Genomic DNA, 22,970 nt, shown 5'->3' with positions numbered 1-22,970 from the left:
TTATGTGATGTGATTTGATTGATTAATTTGATGTGATGTGATTTTATTCATTAATTTAACATGATATGATTTTATTGATTAATTTGATGTGACGTGATTTTGTTGATTAATTTGACATGATGTGATTTTATTGATTAATTTGACGTGATGTGATTTCATTGATTAATTTGAAGTGAAGTGATTTGATTGATTAATTTGATGTGATGTGATTTTATTCATTAATTTAACATGATAAGATTTGATTGAATAACTTGATGTGAGATGATTTCATTGATTAATTTGATGTGATGTGATTTTATTGATCAATTTGACACGATGTGATTTCATAATTTGATGTGATGTGATTTGATTGGTTAATTTGACGTGATGTGATTTGATTGATTCATTTGATATGATGTGATTTTATTGATTAATTTGACGTGATGTGATTTTATTGATTAATTTGATGTGAAGTGATTTGATTGATTAGTTTGACGTGATGTGATTTGATTGATTCATTTGATGTGATGTGATTTTATTGATTCATTTGATGTGAAGTCATTTGATTGATTAGGCGATGTGATGTGATTTTATTGATTCTTTTGATATAATGTGATTTTATTAATTAATTTGACATGATGTGATTTGATTGATTAATTTGATGTGTTGTGATTTCATTGATTAATTTGATGTGATGTGATCTTATTGACTCGTTTGACGTGATGTGATTTCATTGATTAATTTGATGTGATGTGATTTGATTGATTAATTTGACGCGATGTTTTTTCATTGATTAATTTGATGTGATGTGATTTGATTGATTAATTTGACGTGAATTTATTCATTCATTTGACATGATGTGATTTTATTGATTAATTTGATGTGATGTGATTTCATTGATTAGTCTGACATAATATGAATTCATTGATTAATTTGTTGTTATGTGATTTTATTGATTAATTTGAAGTAACGTGATTTTATTGATTAATTTAACATGATGTCAATTTATTCGTTAATTTGATATGATGTGATTTTATTGATTAATTTGACGTGATGTGCTTTCATTGATTACTTTGATGTGATGTAATTTCAGTGATTAATTTGAAGTAAAGTGATTTGATTGATTAATTTGATGTGATGTGATTTCATGGATTAATTTGATGAGATGTAATTTCATTGATTAATTTGAAGTGAAGTGATTTGATTGATTAATTTGACGTGATGTGATTTCATTGATTAATTTAATGTGATGTGATTTGATTAATTAATTTGACGTGATGTGATTTTATTGATTAATTTGATGTGTTGTGATTTTATTGATTAATTTGACGTGACGTGATTTTATTGATTAATTTGATGTGATGTAATTTTATTGAATAATTTGTCATGATGTGACCTTATGCATTAATTTGACATGTTGTGATTTGATTGATTAATTTTATGTGATGTGATTTTATTGATCAATTTGACACGATGTGATTTTATTGATTAATTTGATGTGAAGTGATTTGATTGATTAGTTTCACGTGTTGTGATTTTATTGATTCATTTGTTATAATGTGATTTTATTGATTAATTTGACGTGATGTGATTTGATTGATTAGTTTCACGTGTTGTGATTTTATTGATTCATTTGTTATAATGTGATTTTATTGATTAATTTGACGTGATGTGATTTGATTGAATAATTTGACGTGTTGTGATTTGATTGATTAGTTTGATGTGATGTGATTTTATTGATTAATTTGATTTGACGTGATTTGATTGATTAAGTTGATGTGAGATGATTTCATTGATTAATTTGATGTGATGTGATTTTATTGATCAATTTGACACGATGTGATTTCATAATTTGATGTGATGTGATTTGATTGGTTAATTTGACGTGATGTGATTTCATTGATTAATTTGAAGTGAAGTGATTTGATTGATTAATTTGATGTGATGTGATTTTATTCATTAATTTAACATGATAAGATTTGATTGAATAACTTGATGTGCGATGATTTCATTGATTAATTTGATGTGATGTGATTTTATTGATCAATTTGACATGATGTGATTTCATAATTTGATGTGATGTGATTTGATTGGTTAATTTGACGTGATGTGATTTGATTGATTAATTTGATATGATGTGATTTTATTGATTAATTTGACGTGATGTGATTTTATTGATTAATTTGATGTGAAGTGATTTGATTGATTAATTTGACATGATGTGATTTGATTGAATAATTTGACGTGTTGCGATTTTATTGATTCGTTTGATGTGATGTGATTTCATTTATTAATTTGATTTGATGTGATTTGATTGATTAAGTTGATGTGAAGTGATTTGATTATTTAGTTTGACGTGATGTGATTTCATTGATTAATTTGACATGGTGTGGTTTCATTAATTTGATGTGATGTGATTTCATTGATTAATTTGATGTGATGTGATCTTATTCATTAATTTGACGTGATGTGATTTGATTGATTAATTTGATATGAGGTGATTTGATGTGATGTGATTTGATTGATTCATTTGATGTGATGTGATTTTATTGATTAATTTGATGTGAAGTAATTTGATTGATTAGGCGATGTGACGTGATTTTATTGATTCTTTTGATATAATGTGATTTTATTAATTAATTTGACATGATGTGATTTGATTGAATAATTTGACGTGTTGTGATTTTATTGATTAGTTTGATGTGATGTGATTTTATTGAGTAATTTGATTTGATGTGATTTGATTGATTAAGTTGATGTGAAGTGATTTGATTATTTAGTTTGACGTGATGTGATTTCTTTGATTAATTTGACATGGTGTGATTTCATTAATTTGATGTGATGTGATTTTATTCATTAATTTAACATGATAAGATTTGATTGAATAACTTGATGTGAGATGATTTCATTGATTAATTTGATGTGATGTGATTTTATTGATTAATTTGACGTGATGTGATTTTATTGATTAATTTGATGTGAAGGGATTTGATTATTTAGTTTGACGTGCTGTGATTTCATTGATTAATTTGACATGGTGTGGTTTCATTAATTTGATGTGATGTGATTTGATTGATTAATTTGATGTGGTGTGATCTTATTCATTAATTTGACGTGATATGATTTGATTGATTAATTTGATGTGATGTGATTTGATTGATTAATTTGATGTGAGGTGATTTGATGTGATGTGATTTGATTGATTCATTTGATGTGATGTGATTTTATTGATTAATTTGATGTGAAGTCATTTGATTGATTAGGCGATGTGATGTGATTTTATTGATTCTTTTGATATAATGTGATTTTATTAAATTAATTTGACATGATGTGATTTGATTGATTAATTTGACGTGTTGTGATTTCATTGATTAATTTGACGTGATGTGATTTGATTGATTAATTTGATGTGATGTGACTTTATTGATCAATTTGTCACGATGTGATTTCATTAATTTGATGTGATGTGATTTGATTAATTTGACGTGATGTGTATTGATTGATTAATTTGACGTGATGTGATTTTATTCTTTAATTTGATGTGATGTGATTTGATTAATTTGACGTGATGTGTATTGATTGATTAATTTGACGTGATGTGATTTTATTCTTTAATTTGATGTGAAGTGATTTGATTGATTAGTTTGACGTGATGTGAATTTATTCATTCATTTGACATGATGTGATTTTATTGATTAATTTGACGTGATTTGAATTCATTGATTAATTTGTTGTTATGTGATTTTATTGATTAATTTGAAGTAACGTGATTTTATTGATTAATTTAACATGATGTCAATTTATTCGTTACTTTGATATGATGTGATTTTATTGATTAATTTGACGTGATGTGCTTTCATTGATTACTTTGATGTGAAGTAATTTCAGTGATTATTTTGAAGTAAAGTGATTTGATTGATTAATTTGACGTGATGTGATTTCATTGATTAATTTAACATGACATGATTTTATTGATTAATTTGACGTGATGTGATTTCATTGATTAATTTTATGTGGTGTGATTTTATTGATTAATTTGACATGTTGAGATTTTATTGATTAATTTGACGTGACGTGATTTTATTGATTAATTTGATGTGATGTAATTTTATTGAATAATTTGTCATGATGTGATCTTATGCATTAATTTGACATGTGATTTGATTGATTAATTTGATGTAATGTGATTTTATTGATTAATTTGATGTGAAGTGATTTGATTGATTAGTTTGATGTGATGTGATTTTATTGATTCATTTGATATAATGTGATTTTATTGACTAATTTGACGTGATGTGATTTGATTGAACAATTTGATGTGATGTGATTTGATTGAATAATTTGACGTGTTGTGATTTTATTGATTAGTTTGACGTGATGTGATTTCATTGATTAATTTGATTTGATGTGATTTGATTGATTAATTTGATGTGATGTGATCTTATTCATTAATTTAACATGACATGATTTTATTGATTAATTTGACGTGACGTGATTTTATTGATTAATTTGATGTGATGTAATTTTATTGAATAATTTGTCATGATGTGATCTTATGCATTAATTTGACATGTGATTTGATTGATTAATTTGATGTGATGTGATTTTATTGATCAATTTGACATGATGTGATTTTATTGATTAATTTGATGTGATGTGATTTTATTGATTCATTTGATATAATGTGATTTTATTGATTAATTTGACGTGATGTGATTTGATTGAACAATTTGATGTGATGTGATTTGATTGAATAATTTGACATGTTGTGATTTTATTGATTAGTTTGACGTGATGTGATTTCATTGATTAATTTGATTTGATGTGATTTGATTGATTAATTTGATGTGATGTGATCTTATTCATTAATTTAACATGACATGATTTTATTGATTAATTTGATGTGATGTGATTTGATTGATTAATTTGATATGATGTGATTTTATTGATTAATTTGACGTGATGTGATTTTATTGATTAATTTGATGTGAAGTGATTTGATTGATTAGTTTGACGTGATGTGATTTTATTGATTCATTTGATATAATGTGATTTTATTGATTAATTTGACGTGATGTGATTTGATTGATTAATTTGATGTGATGTGATCTTATTCATTAATTTGACATGATATGATTTGATTGATTAATTTGATGTGATGTGATTTGATGTGATGTGATTTGATTGATTCATTTGATGTGATGTGATTTTATTGATTAATTTGATGTGAAGTCATTTGATTGATTAGGCGATGTGATGTGATTTTATTGATTCTTTTGATATAATGTGATTTTATTAATTAATTTGACATGATGTGATTTGATTGATTAATTTGACATGTTGTGATTTGATTGATTAATTTGACGTGATGTGATTTGATTGATTAATTTGATGTGATGTGACTTTATTGATCAATTTGTCACGATGTGATTTCATTAATTTGATGTGATGTGATTTGATTAATTTGACGTGATGTGTATTGATTGATTAATTTGACGTGATGTGATTTTATTCTTTAATTTGATGTGAAGTGATTTGATTGATTAGTTTGACGTGATGTGAATTCATTCATTCATTTGACATGATGTGATTTTATTGATTAATTTGACGTGATGTGAATTCATTGATTAATTTGTTGTTATGTGATTTTATTGATTAATTTGAAGTAACGTGATTTTATTGATTAATTTAACATGATGTCAATTTATTCGTTACTTTGATATGATGTGATTTTATTGATTAATTTGACGTGATGTGCTTTCATTGATTACTTTGATGTGAAGTAATTTCAGTGATTATTTTGAAGTAAAGTGATTTGATTGATTAATTTGATGTGATGTGATTTCATGGATTAATTTAATGAGATATAATTTCATTGATTAATTTGAAGTGAAGTGATTTGATTGATTAATTTGACGTGATGTGATTTCATTGATTAATTTAACATGACATGATTTTATTGATTAATTTGACGTGATGTGATTTCATTGATTAATTTTATGTGATGTGATTTTATTGATTAATTTGACATGTTGTGATTTTATTGATTAATTTGACGTGACGTGATTTTATTGATTAATTTGATGTGATGTAATTTTATTGAATAATTTGTCATGATGTGATCTTATGCATTAATTTGACATGTGATTTGATTGATTAATTTGATGTAATGTGATTTTATTGATTAATTTGATGTGAAGTGATTTGATTGATTAGTTTGATGTGATGTGATTTTATTGATTAATTTGATGTGAAGTGATTTGATTGATTAGTTTGACGTGATGTGATTTTATTGATTCATTTGATATAATGTGATTTTATTGATTAATTTGACGTGATGTGATTTGATTGATTAATTTGATGTGATGTGATCTTATTCATTAATTTGACGTGATATGATTTGATTGATTAATTTGATGTGATGTGATTTGATTGATTCATTTGATGTGATGTGATTTTATTGATTAATTTGATGTGAAGTCATTTGATTGATTAGGCGATGTGATGTGATTTTATTGATTCTTTTGATATAATGTGATTTTATTAATTAATTTGACATGATGTGATTTGATTGATTAATTTGACGTGTTGTGATTTCATTGATTAATTTGACGTGTTGTGATTTCATTGATTAATTTGACGTGATGTGATTTCATTGATTAATTTTATGTGATGTGATTTGAATAATTAATTTGACGTGATGTTATTTCATTGATTAACTTAATGTGATGTGAATTTATTCATTCATTTGACGTGATGTGATTTTATTGATTAATCTGACGTGGTGTGATTCTCTGATTAATTTGATGTGATGTGATTTGATTGATTAATTTGATGTGATGTGATTTTATTGATTAATTTAATGTGATGTGAATTTATTCATTCATTTGACATGATGTGATTTTATTGATTCATTTGACGTAATGTGATTTCATTAATTACTCTGACATAATATGAATTCATTGATTAATTTGTTATGTGATTTTATTGATTAATTTGACGTGATATGATTTCATTGATTACTTTGAAGTGAAGTGATTTGATTGATTAATTTGATGTGATGTGATTTCATTCATTAATTTAACATGACATTATTTTATTGATTAATTTGACATGATGTGATTTCATTGATACATATGATATGGTGTGATTTTATTGATTCATTTGATGTGACGTGATTTTATTGATTACTTTGACATGATGTGATTTGATTGATTAATTTGACATGATGTGATTTTATTCATTAATTTAACATGACATGATTTTATTGATTTAATTTGACGTGATGTGATTTTATTGATTAGTTTGACGTGATGTGATTTTATTGATTAGTTTGACGTGATGTGATTCCGTTGATTAATTTGATTTGACGTGATTTGATTAATTAATGTAATGTGAAGTGATTTGATTATTTAGTTTGACGTGACGTGATTTCATTGATTAATTTGTCGTGATGTGATTTCATTGATTAATTGGACATGGTGTGATTTCATTAATTTGATGTGATGTGATTTGATTGATTAATTTAATGTGGTGTGATTTTATTGATTAATTTGATGTGAAGTCATTTAATTGATTAGGTGACATGATATGATTTTATTGATTCTTTTGATATAATGTGATTTGATTGATTAATTTGAAGTGGTGATTTGATTGATTAATTTGACATGATGTGATTTGATTGATTCATTTGATGTGATGTCATTTTATTGATCAATTTGACGTGATGTGATTTCATTAATTTGATATAATGTGATTTGATTGATTAATTTGATGTGATGTGATTTTATTGATTATCTTGATGTGACATGATTTCATTGATAAATTTGATGTGATGTGATTTCATTGATTTATTTGATGTGATGTGATTTGATTGATTAATTTGATGATTTGATTGATTAATTTGACATGATGTGACTTCATTGATTAAATTGACGCGATGTGATTTTATTGATTAATTTGAGGTGATGTGATTTTATGATTAATTTGACGTGCTGTGATTTCATTGATTAATTTGATGTGATGTGATTTCATTGATTAATTTGGTGTGATTTGATTAATTTGACATGATGTGATTTCATTGATTAAATTGATGTGATGTGATTTTATTGATTAATTTGATGTGATGTGATTTGATCGATTAGTTTGACTTGATGTGATTTTATTGATTAATTTGATTTGATGTGATTTCATTGATTAATTTGACGTGATGTGATTTCATTGATTAATTTGATGTGATGTGATTTGATTTCATTAATTTGATGTGATGTGATTTGATTAATTTGACGTGGTGTGATTCTCTGATTAATTTGATGTAATGTGATTTTATTGATCAATTTGACACGATGTGTTTTCATTAATTTGATGTGATGTGATTTGATTGATTAATTTGATGCGATTTGATTGATTAATTTGACGTGATGTGATCTTATTCATTAATTTGACGTGATGTGATTTGATTGATTAATTTGAAGCGATTTGATTGATTAATTTGACGTGTTGTGATTTCATTGATTAATTTGATGTGATGTGATTTTATTGATTAAGCTGGTGTGATTTTATTTTATTGATTAACTTGATGTGATGTGATTTAATTTATTTATTTGATGTGATGTGATATCATGATTAAGTTTATGTGATGTGATTTGATTGATTAATTTGGTGTGATGAGATTTGATTGATTAATTTGACGCGATGTCATTTTATTGATTAATTTGATGTGAAGTGATTTGATTGTTTATTTCGACGTCGTGTAATTTTATTGATTAATTTGCCCTGATGTGATTTGATTGATTTATTTGACGTGTTGTGATTTCATTGATTAATTTGACATGGTGTGATTTCTTTGATTAATTTGATGTGATGTGATTTGATTGATTAATTTGATATGATGTGATTTCATTGATTAATTTGCCCTGATGTGATTTGATTGATTAATTTGACGTGGTGTGATTTATTTGATTAATTTGCCCTCATGTGATTTCAATGATTAATTTGACGTGGTGTGATTTCTTTGATTAATTTGACGTGATGTGATTTTATTGATCAATTTGACGCGATGTGATTTCAATAATTTGACGTGTTGTGATTTGATTGATTAATTTGATATGATGAGATTTGATTGATTAATATGACGTGATGTGATTTGATTGATTAATTTGACATGATGTGATTTCATTGATTAATTTGACATGGTGTTATTTCATTAATTTGATATGATGTGATTTGATTGATTCATTTGATGTGAGATCATTTTATTGATTAATTTGATGTGATTTGATTGATTAATTTGATGTGATGTGATTTCTTTGATTAATTTGACGTGATGTGATTTTATTGATCAATTTGACGCGATGTGATTTCAATAATTTGACGTGTTGTGATTTGATTGATTAATTTGATATGATGTGATTTCATTGATTAATTTGACATGGTGTTATTTCATTAATTTGTTATGATGTGATTTGATTGATTCATTTGATGTGAGGTCATTTTATTGATTAATTTGATGTGATATGATTTTATTGATTAACCTGATGTGATTTTATTTTATTGAATATGATGTGATTTAATTGATTAATTTGATGTGATGTGATATCATGATTAATTTGATGTGAAGTGATTTGATTGTTTATTTCGATTGATTTTATTGATTAATTTGCCCTGATATGATTTGATTGATTAATTTGCCCTGATGTGATTTCTTTGATTACTTTGATGTGATGTGATTTCATTAATTAATTTGATGTGAAGTGATTTGATTATTTTGTTTGACGTGATGTGATTTTATTGATTAATCTGACGTGGTGTGATTCTCTGATTAATTTGATGTGATGTGATTTTATTGATCAATTTGACACGATGTGATTTCATTAATTTGATTTGATATGATTTTATTGATTAATTTGGCGTGATGTGATTTCATTGATTAATTTGATGCGATTTGATTGATTAATTTGATGTGGTGATTTGATTGATTAATTTGATGCGAAGTGATTTTATTGATTAACCTGATGTGATTTTATTTTATTGATTAATTTGATGTGATGTGATATCATGATTAATTTGATGTGCTGTGATTTCATTGATTAATTGATGTGATGTGATTTCATTGATTAATTTGATGTGATGTGATTTCATTGATTAATTTGGTGTGATGAGATTTGATTGATTAATTTGACATGATGTCATTTTATTGATTAATTTGACGTGAAGTGATTTGATTGTTTATTTCAACGTCATGTGATTTTATTAATTTGATGTGATGTGATTTGATTAATTTGACGTGATGTGATTTCATTGATTAATTTGATGTGATGTGAATTCATTGATTAATTTGATGCGATGTGATTTGATTGATGAATTTGACGCGATGGCATTTTATTGATTAATTTGATGTGGTGATTTGATTATTTACTTTGACGCGATGTGATTTTATTGATCAATTTGATGTGAAGTGATTTGATTGTTTACTTTGACGTGATGTGATTTGATTGATTCATTTGATATAATGTGATTTCTTTGATTAATTTGATGTGATGTGATTTCTTTGATTAATTTGGTGTGATGAGATTTGATTGATTAATTTGACGCGATGTTATTTCATTGATTAATTTGATGTGAAGTGATTTGATTATTTCATTTGACGTGATGTGATTTTATTGATTAATCTGACGTGGTGTGATTCTCTGATTAATTTGATATGATGTGATTTCATTTATTAATTTGACGTGATGTGATTTTATTGATTCTTTTGATATAATGTGATTTTATTAATTAATTTGATGTGATGTTATTTGATTGATTAATTTGATGTGTGGTGATTTCATTGATTAATTTGGTGTGATGAGATTTGATTGATTAATTTGATGTAAAGTGATTTGGTTGTTTATTTCAACATCATGTGATTTTATTGATTAATTTAATGTGATGTGATTTGATTGATTAATTTGACATGATGTGATTTCATTGATTAATTTGATGTGATGTGAATTCATTGATTAATTTGATGCGATGTGATTTGATTGATTAATTTGATGTGAAGTGAATTCATTGATTAATTTGACGCAATGTGACTTCATTGATTAATTTGATGTGATGTGATTTGATTGTTTACTTTGACGTGACGTGATTTTATTGATAAATTTGACGTGGTGTGATTCTCTGATTAATTTGATGTGATTTTATTGATTAATTTGACGTGGTGTGATTCTTTGATTAATTTGATGTGTTGTGATTTTATTGATCAATTTGACACGATATGATTTCATTAATTTGATGTGATTTTATTGATTCATTTGACGTGATGTGATTTGATTGATTAATTTGACGTGATGTGATTTGATTGATTAATTTGACGTGATGTGATTTTATTGATTATTTTGATGTGATGTGATTTGATTGATGAATTTGACGCGATATGATTTTGATTAATTTGATGTGGTGATTTGATTGATTAGTTTCACGTGATGTGATTTTATTGATTCATTTGATATAATATGAATTCAGTTATTCATTTGACATGATGTGATTTGATTGATTAATTTGATGTGATGTGATTTCATTGATTAATTTGACGTGTTTTCATTGATTAATTTGTCGTAATGTTATTTTATTGATTAATTTGATGAGATTTTATTGATTAATTGAATGAACTCAGTTTTTATTGTGATTTTGAATTAATAATAAGCTGGGAAGTGATGGAAGGAGAGTCGGCCGGAGGAGCTGGGCACACAGTGGTGGAAGTTTGCCCTGCTCTGCCGCGCCACCAACTTTGATACGGGCAAGGAGAGTGAGGGTGTAAACCACATGCGCGGACGTCAGTATCTGCCCGAAGTGCGCATGTACCAACTCCGCCGTGCTTCCATACAGTGCTTTCACACCCGCGTTGATCTCTGGTTAGGGACAGTCGCCATTAATGGAGCTTTACTAACCCCATGCTGCACCTGCCGTGGGAGTGTTTGATGGGACAGTGTAGAGGGAGCTTTACTCTGTATCTAACCCTGTACCTGCCCTGGGAGTGTTTGACGGGACAGTGTAGAGGGAGCTTTACTCTGTATCTAACCCTGTACCTGCCCTGGGAGTGTTTGATGGAGCAGTTTAGAGGGAGTTGTGTGTTTTTGAAGTGGGATAGTTTACCATTGTTCCAAGCATTAGAATGCCTCACCTGGATGTATAAGTCTGGAGTCGAGTGTGTTTTGGATCTGATTTACATTTCCAACATGTAATCATTGCAGTTGAGACTTTCCCCAGCATGAATTATTCAGCCTGTCCTGACTGTCACCAGCTCCCTCGGGGAAGAGAGATTGTTCTCGATGAGTTTACTATCCAGTCCTTGCGGTCACTGGTTAACAGTAAAATGTAACTGTGGAAATGTAGTACTGTGTGTCCCCGTAAACCTGTGCCCATGTTTGTTACAGCGGATCAGAAACTCAGGTGGATTTACAGCCGTTCCCCGATCACACCCGCACAAGGGCGCAAATCAACTCCAGCCCAAATATTCACATCCACTTAACAATCCGAAACATTCCCAGCTCCACTGACTGAGGGAGTGCTGCACTGACGGAGGTAGATGGATATACTCTAGGACTTGAGCCCATAATCCAGGCCCACACTCCCCGGTGCCAGTACTGAGGGAGTGCTGCACTGTCGGAGGGAGATGGATATACTCTCGGACTTGAGCCCCATAATCCAGGCCCACACTCCCCGGTCCCAGTACTGAGGGAGTGCTGCACTGTCGGAGGTAGATGTATATACTCCAGGACTTGAGCCCCATAATCCAGGCCCACACTCCCCGGTGCCAGTACTGAGGGAGTGCTGCACTGTCGGAGGTAGATGGATATACTCTAGGACTTGAGCCCCATAATCCAGGCCCACACTCCCCGGTCCCAGTACTGAGGGAGTGCTGCACTGTCGGAGGTAGATGGATATACTCTAGGACTCGAGCCCCATAATCCAGGCCCACACTCCCCGGTCCCAGTACTGAGGGAGTGCCATATTATCGGAGGTGCCGTCCCTTCTGATGAGACGTTAAACCAAGACCACCAATGTTGGACTAAGAAAACAATTGAATGTACCGTCTTGTATCGCTGAGCAACTGCTGATTGAACTTCCCTCTGTATATACTTTTCTGTAATAAACTAGAATTTCCGGTCTTTAGCCTGCTCCCACCAGCTGGGGCCAATCCCGTTCTATATCCCCTGTGACCCGGTTAGAGATTTGATTGAGTAATTTGATGCCTGGTTATTTCATTGATTAATTTGACATGATGTAATTTGATTAATTTGACGTGATGTGATGTTATTGATTAGTTTGACGTGATGTGATTTAATTGATTAATTTGATGATGTGATTTAATTGATTAATTTGATGTGATTTGATTTATTTAGTTTGACATGACGTGATTTTATCGATAAATTTGACGTCGTGTGATTCTCTGATTAATGTGGTGTGATTTTATTGATTAATTTGACGTGGTGTGATTCTTTGATTAATTTGATATGTTGTGATTTTATTGATCAATTTGACACGATGTGATTTCATTAATTTGATGTGATTTTATTGATTAATTTGACATGATGTGATTTGATTGATTAATTTGATGTGATGTGATTGACTAATTTGACGTGATGTAATTTTATTGATTAATTTGATGTGATGTGATTTCATTGATTAATTTGATGTGATACGATTTCATTGATTAATTTGGTGTGATATGATTTCATTGATTAATTTGACGTGTTTTCATTGATTAATTTGTCGTAATGTTATTTTATTGATTAATTTGATGAGATTTTATTGATTAATTGAATGAACTCAGTTTTTATTGTGATTTTGAATTAATAATAAGCTGGGAAGTGATGGAAGGAGAGTCGGCCGGAGGAGCTGGGCACACAGTGGTGGAAGTTTGCCCTGCTCTGCCGCGCCACCAACTTTGATACGGGCAAGGAGAGTGAGGGTGTAAACCACATGCGCGGACGTCAGTATCTGCCCAAAGTGCGCATGTACCAACTCCGCCGTGCTTCCATACAGCGCTTTCACACCCGCGTTGATCTCTGGTTAGGGACAGTCGCCATTAATGGAGCTTTACTAACCCCATGCTGCACCTGCCGTGGGAGTGTTTGATGGGACAGTGTAGACGGAGCTTTACTCTGTATCTAACCCTGTACCTGCCCTGGGAGTGTTTGATGGGACAGTGTAGAGGGAGCTTTACTCTGTATCTAACCCTGTACCTGCCCTGGGAGTGTTTGATGGAGCAGTTTAGAGGGAGTTGTGTGTTTTTGAAGTGGGATAGTTTACCATTGCTCCAAGCATTAGAATGCCTCACCTGGATGTATAAGTCTGGAGTCGAGTGTGTTTTGGATCTGATTTACATTTCCAACATGTAATCATTGCAGTTGAGACTTTCCCCAGCATGAATTATTCAGCCTGTCCTGACTGTCACCAGCTCCCTCGGGGAAGAGAGATTGTTCTCGATGCGTTTACTATCCAGTCCTTGCGGTCACTGGTTAACAGTAAAGTGTGACTGTGGAAATGTAGTACTGTGTGTCCCCGTAAACCTGTGCCCATGTTTGTTACAGCGGATCAGAAACTCAGGTGGATTTACAGCCGTTCCCCGATCACACCCGCACAAGGGCGCAAATCAACTCCAGCCCAAATATTAACACTCCGAAACATTCCCAGCTCCACTGACTGAGGGAGTGCTGCACTGTCGGAGGTAGATGTATATACTCTAGGACTTGAGCCCATAATCCAGGCCCACACTCCCCGGTGTCAGTACTGAGGGAGTGCTGCACTGTCGGAGGTAGATGGATATAGTCTAGGACTTGAGCCCATAATCCAGGCCCACACTCCCCGGTGTCAGTACTGAGGGAGTGCTGCACTGTCGGAGGTAGATGGATATACTCTAGGACTTGAGCCCCATAATCCAGGCCCACACTCCCCAGTGCCAGTACTGAGGGAGTGCTGCACTGTCGGAGGGAGATGGATATACTCTAGGACTTGAGCCCCATAATCCAGGCCCACACTCCCCGGTCCCAGTACTGAGGGAGTGCTGCACTGTCGGAGGTAGATGGATATACTCTCGGACTTGAGCCCCATAATCCAGGCCCACACTCCCCGGTCCCAGTACTGAGGGAGTGCTGCACTGTCGGAGGTAGATGTATATACTCCAGGACTTGAGCCCCGTAATCCAGGCCCACACTCCACGGTCCCAGTACTGAGGGAGTGCCGCACTGTCGGAGGGAGATGTATATACTCTAGGACTCGAGCCCCATAATCCAGGCCCACACTCCCCGGTGCCAGTACTGAGGGAGTGCTGCACTGTCGGAGGTAGATGGATATACTCTAGGACTTGAGCCCCATAATCCAGGCCCACACTCCCCGGTGCCAGTACTGAGGGAGTGCTGCACTGTCGGAGGTAGATGGATATACTCTAGGACTTGAGCCCCATAATCCAGGCCCACACTCCCCGGTCCCAGTACTGAGGGAGTGCTGCACTGTCGGAGGTAGATGGATATACTCTAGGACTCGAGCCCCATAATCCAGGCCCACACTCCCCGGTCCCATTACTGAGGGAGTGCCGTATTATCGGAGGTGCCGTCCCTTCTGATGAGACGTTAAACCAAGACCACCAATGTTGGACTAAGAAAACAATTGAATGTACCGTCTTGTATCGCTGAGCAACTGCTGATTGAACTTCCCTCTGTATATACTTTTCTGTAATAAACTAGAATTTCCGGTCTTTAGCCTGCTCCCACCAGCTGGGGCCAATCCCGTTCTATATCCCCTGTGACCCGGTTAGAGATTTGATTGAGTAATTTGATGCCTGGTTATTTCATTGATTAATTTGACATGATGTAATTTGATTAATTTGACGTGATGTGATGTTATTGATTAGTTTGACGTGATGTGATTTAATTGATTAATTTGATGATGTGATTTAATTGATTAATTTGATGTGATTTGATTTATTTAGTTTGACATGACGTGATTTTATCGATAAATTTGACGTCGTGTGATTCTCTGATTAATGTGATGTGATTTTATTGATTAATTTGACGTGGTGTGATTCTTTGATTAATTTGATATGTTGTGATTTTATTGATCAATTTGACACGATGTGATTTCATTAATTTGATGTGATTTTATTGATTAATTTGACATGATGTGATTTGATTGATTAATTTGATGTGATGTGATTGACTAATTTGACGTGATGTAATTTTATTGATTAATTTGATGTGATGTGATTTCATTGATTAATTTGATGTGATACGATTTCATTGATTAATTTGGTGTGATATGATTTCATTGATTAATTTGACGTGTTTTCATTGATTAATTTGTCGTAATGTTATTTTATTGATTAATTTGATGAGATTTTATTGATTAATTGAATGAACTCAGTTTTTATTGTGATTTTGAATTAATAATAAGCTGGGAAGTGATGGAAGGAGAGTCGGCCGGAGGAGCTGGGCACACAGTGGTGGAAGTTTGCCCTGCTCTGCCGCGCCACCAACTTTGATACGGGCAAGGAGAGTGAGGGTGTAAACCACATGCGCGGACGTCAGTATCTGCCCAAAGTGCGCATGTACCAACTCCGCCGTGCTTCCATACAGCGCTTTCACACCCGCGTTGATCTCTGGTTAGGGACAGTCGCCATTAATGGAGCTTTACTAACCCCATGCTGCACCTGCCGTGGGAGTGTTTGATGGGACAGTGTAGACGGAGCTTTACTCTGTATCTAACCCTGTACCTGCCCTGGGAGTGTTTGATGGGACAGTGTAGAGGGAGCTTTACTCTGTATCTAACCCTGTACCTGCCCTGGGAGTGTTTGATGGAGCAGTTTAGAGGGAGTTGTGTGTTTTTGAAGTGGGATAGTTTACCATTGCTCCAAGCATTAGAATGCCTCACCTGGATGTATAAGTCTGGAGTCGAGTGTGTTTTGGATCTGATTTACATTTCCAACATGTAATCATTGCAGTTAAGACTTTCCCCAGCATGAATTATTCAGCCTGTCCTGACTGTCACCAGCTCCCTCGGGGAAGAGAGATTGTTCTCGATGAGTTTACTATCCAGTCCTTGCGGTCACTGGTTAACAGTAAAGTGTGACTGTGGAAATGTAGTACTGTGTGTCCCCGTAAACCTGTGCCCATGTTTGTTTTAGCGGATCAGAAACTCAGGTGGATTTACAGCCGTTCCCCGATCACACCCGCACAAGGGCTCAAATCAACTCCAGCCCAAATATTAACACTCCAAAACATTCCCAGCTCCACTGACTGAGGGAGTGCTGCACTGTCGGAGGTAGATGTATATACTCTAGGACTTGAGCCCCATAATCCAGGCCCACACTCCCCGGTCCCAGTACTGAGGGAGTGCTGCACTGTCGGAGGTAGATGGATATACTCTAGGACTTGAGCCCCATAATCCAGGCCCACACTCCCCGGTCCCAGTACTGAGGGAGTGCTGAACTGTCGGAGATAGATGGATATACTCTAGGACTTGAGCCCATAATCCAGGCCCACACTCCCCGGTGCCAGTACTGAGGGAGTGCTGCACTGTCGGAGGGAGATGGATATACTCTAGGACTTGAGCCCCATATTCCAGGCCCACACTCCCTGGTCCCAGTACTGAGGGAGTGCTGCACTGTCGGAGGTAGATGGATATACTCTAGGACTTGAGCCCCATAATCCAGGCCCACACTCACCGGTGCCAGTACTGAGGGAGTGCTGCACTGTCAGAGGTAGATGGATATACTCTGGGACTTGAGCCCCATAATCCAGGCCCACACTCCCCGGTCCCAGTACTGAGGGAGTGCTGCACTGTCGGAGGGAGATGGATATACTCTAGGACTTGAGCCCCATAATCCAGGCCCACATTCCCCGGTCCCAGTACTGAGGGAGTGCTGCACTGTCGGAGGGAGATGGATATACTCTAGGACTTGAGCCCCATAATCCAGGCCCACACTCCCCGGTCCCAGTACTGAGGGAGTGCTGCACTGTCGGAGGGAGATGGATATACTCTAGGACTTGAGCTCATAATCCAGGCCCACACTCCCCGGTGCCAGTACTGAGGGAGTGCCGTATTATGGGAGGTGCCGTCCCTTCTGATGAGACGTTAAACCAAGACCACCAATGTTGGACTAAGAAAACAATTGAATGTACCATCTTGTATCGCTGAGCAACTGCTGATTGAACTTCCCTCTGTATATACTTTTCTGTAATAAACTCGAATTTCCGGTCTTTAGCCTGCTCCCACCAGCTGGGGCCAATCCTCTTCTATATCCCCTGTGACCCGGTTAGAGAGAGGCCGGAGTTGTTTATCCTGAAGCCACCGCGTGTCCCATTCAATTCCCGGCCTCGAGAGTTTGGGGGAGGGCTTGAATTGAGACAGATCCAGGACATGGACCCCGTCACTCGTTGGAGAGAGCTGATATTCGTCTCTCTGTGACACACTGGGCGGTGAGCAGGAGACGGGACCCTGCCTGATATTCCCCCACCCGCTCCCACTACCCCTCTCCCTAACCCAAGGGGGCACTGAGGCCCAATTGGAGCCCCTCCCTCCACCCTTCACCGCCCGTAGCCTCTGGAAGCACAGCCTGGACGTTTCCTGCCCATCGAACGTGTGCCACAACAATCGGACGTGTGTCCACTGCCACGTTTATTGAGTGTGAATCGATACTTCAGAAAGTTTGAGGTTTTTTTTATATATATATGGAAGAATTCAGTCTTTGAAGAAAAGTGATTTTCTCCGCTGTGTTGTGACCGGGAGGAGGTGAGTTCCTATCTGGCCCCGGACGGAGAGAGGGGGGCTGAACGAGGTCCTCAGAGAGGGGGCAATCTCCTGGCTGCCAGGGTTCAACGTGAAGCCAGATCCGGAGACCAAGGGTCTTGCAAACACACGACTGTGGATCGTCAATGAATTGTGTGCATCTCTCTCTCCGCTCCTCCTCTCTCTCGTCCACCTCCAGGGCGAACAGTCTATCAGCCCATCGCCTGGGTGAACTCTTCCTCTGACCTCCCAGTCCAGGCGTGGAGCCCATCACCGTCCTGTCCTGCGACGGGATAGCCAGATCCAAGTTCTCGCCGTCCGGCCAGGAGTTTCGAGCGGGCGACGATCTCTCGGAGACGGGTTTCTCCGCTCTCGGTGTCGGGCGGGGGGGGGGGGGGGGAGGGGGAGGTGCTGGAGGCGCTCGTTCCCCCTCTGACCGACACTCCGCTCCGCCACTTATGACGTTCCCTCTCCCCCTCGCTCGTTGTCGGTCACCGTCCAGCCTTGATCTCTCAATCCTCCTCCTCCTCCTCCTCCTCCTCCTCCTCTCAGGCCGAATCTCGCGGCTCACCCCCCCACCACACCCTGCCCCCAGCGATGACCGGCCAGCCTCAAGGGGTGGGGCCTACGTTTTGGGAGGAGAGACGGAGCCTTGGGGTCAGGGGTCAGCCCAGCTTGTCCACTGTGGGGGGGGGGGGGAAGAGGTGAGGGCGACCAAATAGCCCCTTGAGAGTTGACGCTAGGCGTAAAACAAGCGCCCCCCACCCCCCAAGTCAATCCTTCCCCACCACCACCACCCCCATATTAACAGCCTTTAAGACCCCCGTGATGGGGAAGGAGTAGATATTCGACTTGGGGCGGCAGCACGTGGCATCTACCGACCGCTATTGGGGATCGAATACGGGAGCCTAAAGCGGGCGCCCCATCGCCCCCGCCCCGGGGGGGGGGGAAAGGTCAAAGGGCTCTCAGAGACCCCGAGGGTCAGAGTGCAGCCGTTGCCTGTGGGTCTTGAGGTGGGAGGACTGGGTGAAGGCGCGGCCGCACTCCCCGCACCGGTAGGGCCTCTCGCCGGTGTGGATCAGCCGGTGCCGACGCAGGGCCGAGGAGACGGAGAAGGACTTCCCGCACAGGCCGCAGCAGAAGGGCCTCTCCCCGGTGTGGGCGCGGCGGTGTTTGGCGGCCTGCGAGGGGTAGCGGAAGCGCCGGGGGCAGAGCGGGCACTGGTGGTGGGGGGGCGCGGGGGGCGGGGCGGGGGGCGAGGCCCCCGTGTGGCAGCGCTGGTGGGCCCGCAGCTGGGAGGGGTAGCGGAAGCGGCGGGGGCAGAGCGGGCACTGCTGGAACCTCCGGCCCTGGCCCGGGCCCTCCCCGTGGGTCAGGCGCCGGTGCTGGGCCAGGGCCCCCGCGCCTCCGCAGGACTCCCCGCACACCCCGCACTGGTGGGGGGCCCGTGCCCGAGGCCGGGGGCAGGGCCTGGGCCTGGAGTGGAGGCGGCGGTGGGTCTTGAGGTGGGAGGACTGGGTGAAGGCGCGGCCGCACTCCCCGCACTCGTAGGGCCTCTCGCCGGCGTGGATCAGCCGGTGCCGGAGCAGGGCCGAGGAGACGGAGAAACCTTTCCCGCACAGGCCGCAGCGGAAGGGCCTCTCCCCGGTGTGGGAGCGCTGGTGAAGTGCCAGGCGGGACGGGTACAGGAAGCACTTGGGGCAGAAGGGGCACTGGTGGGAGCGGGGGGCGGGGCCAGGGTCTCCGGTGGGGGCGCGACCTTGCCCGGGGGCGGGCCCGGGGTCGTGACCTGGCCCGGGGGCGGGGCCGGGGTCCTGACCTGGCCCGGGGGCGCGGCCGGGGTCCTGACCTGGCCCGGGGTCGGGGCCTTGCCCGGGGGCGGGGCGCAGCTCCTGACCTTGCCCGGGGTCGTCACCCCGCCCGGGGTCGTGACCCAGCACCCTCCCCTGCCCCCCGAGCGGCCTGCCCTCGGGCGCGGCCTCCCCCTGAGCCGCGTGCAGCCGCTGGTGGGCCCGCAGCTTGCAGGAGACGGGGAAGGACTTGCCGCACAGGCCGCAGCGGTAGGGCCTCTCCCCGGTGTGCAGCCGGCAGTGGGCCAGCAGCAGGGACGGGTAGCGGAAGCGCCGGGGGCAGTGGGGGCAGGAGCAGGGCATCTCGTCCGGGGCCTGGTCCCCCTGGCGGTGCGGCAGCCTCGTCCTCCCCTTCCTCCTCCTCCTCCGCTCCCCGGTGTGGATGTGCTGGTGCCGGAGCAGGGCCGAGGACTGGGTGAACCCCTTCCCGCAGGCCGTGCACTTGAAGGGCCGCTCGCCGGTGTGGGTGAGCTGGTGGCAGCGCAGCTTGGAGGGGACAGCGAAGCCTTTGCCGCAGATGGTGCAGCAGAAGGGCCGCTCCCCGGTGTGGGACCGCAGGTGCAGCTGCAGCTGCGAGGGGTAGCGAAACGCTCGCTGGCAGAAGCCGCAGCGGTGGGGGGAAGGCTCGCTCCCCGCCAGGCAGCGGTGGGCAGCCACCGAGCGGAAACGGCTGAAGCCTTTGCCGCAGGCGGTGCAGATGAAGGGCCCGTCGGCCGGAGAGGAGGGCGGCCGGATGCCGTGCGTCCTCTGGTGGGCCTTGAGGTGCGAGGGCTGGCTGAAGGATTTACCGCACTCGCTGCAGCGGTACAGCCGCTCCCCGGTGTGGATGCTCTGGTGGCGGAGCAGGGCCGAGGACTGGGTGAACCCCTTCCCGCAGGCCGTGCACTTGAAGGGCTTGTTGCCGGTGTGGATGTGCTGGTGGGAGCGCAGCTTGGAGGGGACGGTGAACGCCCGCCCGCACACCCCGCACTGGAAGGGCCTCTCCCCGGTGTGAATTCTCCGGTGCATGGTCAGCTGCGAGGGGTAGGAGAAGCCGCGGCCGCAGTCGGCGCAGCGGTGGGCGCGGCTGCCGGTGTGGGCCTGCTGGTGGGCGCGCAGCAGCGAGGGGTACAGGAAGCGTTTCTCGCACAGCAGGCACTGGTAGGGCTTGCCCGGGGCGGGGGTCCGCTGGGCCAGGGGCGGGGGGCGCGAGTGGACGCCCCGGTGCTTGGCCAGGCTGGCCGGCGCCCGGAACCCCCGGCCGCAGACGGCGCAGGTGAAGGGCCGCTCGGCGCTGTGGGTCCGGCGGTGCGTCTTGAGGTGGGAGGGCTGGCTGAAGGCCTTGCCGCACTCGCCGCAGCGGTGGGGCCTCTCCCCGGTGTGGACCAGCTGGTGCCGCAGCAGCACCGAGGAGACGGAGAAGCCCTTGCCGCAGACGGGGCACTTGCAGGGGCGCTCGCCGGTGTGGACGTGCCGGTGTTTGGCCAGCTGCGAGGGGTACAGGAAGCCCTTCCCGCACAGCGAGCAGCGGTACGGCCTCTCCACGCCGTGCAGCCGTCGGTGCTCGGCCAGCGAGCGGGACTTGGCAAACTCCTTCCCGCACACGGGGCACCGGCACGGCTGCTTCTCCCGGTGCTCCCGGCAGTGCCGGCTCAGGCCGTGCTGCGAGGAGAAGCGCTGGGGGCACTCGGGGCAGCTGAACCACTTCTCCCGCAGGTGGGCGCGCTGGTGCTGGCGCAGCTGGGAGGGGTACCTGAAGCATTTGGCGCAGGCCGGGCACCGGTGGGGCTTCCCCGGGGGAGGGGGGCTGCCGAGGCCCCCTCCCGGACCCTCGCCGGGAGTCACGTCTCCTCCCATCGCCAGCGGGGCTTCCGACGAGATCTGGATCGAAGTGTCGCCGTCAATTCTCACCGATCCCTCACTCTCAGCACATCAGAGGGGGCACTGGGTACAAAATAAAACCACAGTGAGTATTAACTGACTGCCCGAGACCCCCTGTAAATATTAACACACTCCCCGGGACACTCTGTAAATATTAACACACTCCCCAGGACCCCCTGTAAATATTAACACACTCACAGAGACCGCTTGTAAATATTAACACACTCCCAGAGACCCCCTGTAAATATTAACACACTCCCGGAGACCCCCTATAAATATTAACACACTCCCAGAGACCCCCTGTAAATATTAACACACTCCCGGAGACCCCCTATAAATATTAACACACTCCCAGAGACCCCCTATAAATATTAACACACTCCCAGAGACCCCCTGTAAATATTAACACACTCCCGGAGACTCCCTGTAAATATTAACACAGTCCCAGAGACCCCCTGTAAATATTAACACACTCCCGGAGACCCCCCTGTAAATATTAACACACTCCCG

The 22,970-nt window shown here is 40.2% G+C and overlaps 1 protein-coding gene across 1 annotated transcript in view; it reads right to left on the bottom strand.

Annotated features, from left to right (window-relative positions):
• LOC137315104 (zinc finger protein 850-like) overlaps positions 1-22,546 on the bottom strand; it is a 50,728-nt gene extending 28,182 nt beyond the window's left edge. Inside the window, exon 1 of the mRNA XM_067980029.1 lies at positions 19,724-22,546. Within this exon, the coding sequence (XP_067836130.1) occupies positions 19,724-22,436 (2,713 nt within the window). The 5' untranslated portion in view covers positions 22,437-22,546. The remainder of the gene's footprint in view (positions 1-19,723) is intronic.
• Positions 22,547-22,970: the final 424 nt, after the last annotated feature.

This window comes from Heptranchias perlo, unplaced genomic scaffold (assembly GCF_035084215.1).
Source record: "Heptranchias perlo isolate sHepPer1 unplaced genomic scaffold, sHepPer1.hap1 HAP1_SCAFFOLD_534, whole genome shotgun sequence".
Lineage (NCBI taxonomy): Eukaryota > Metazoa > Chordata > Chondrichthyes > Hexanchiformes > Hexanchidae > Heptranchias > Heptranchias perlo.
Note: the sequence above shows the minus strand (reverse complement) of the source record. Positions and strands in the feature narration are given on the sequence as shown.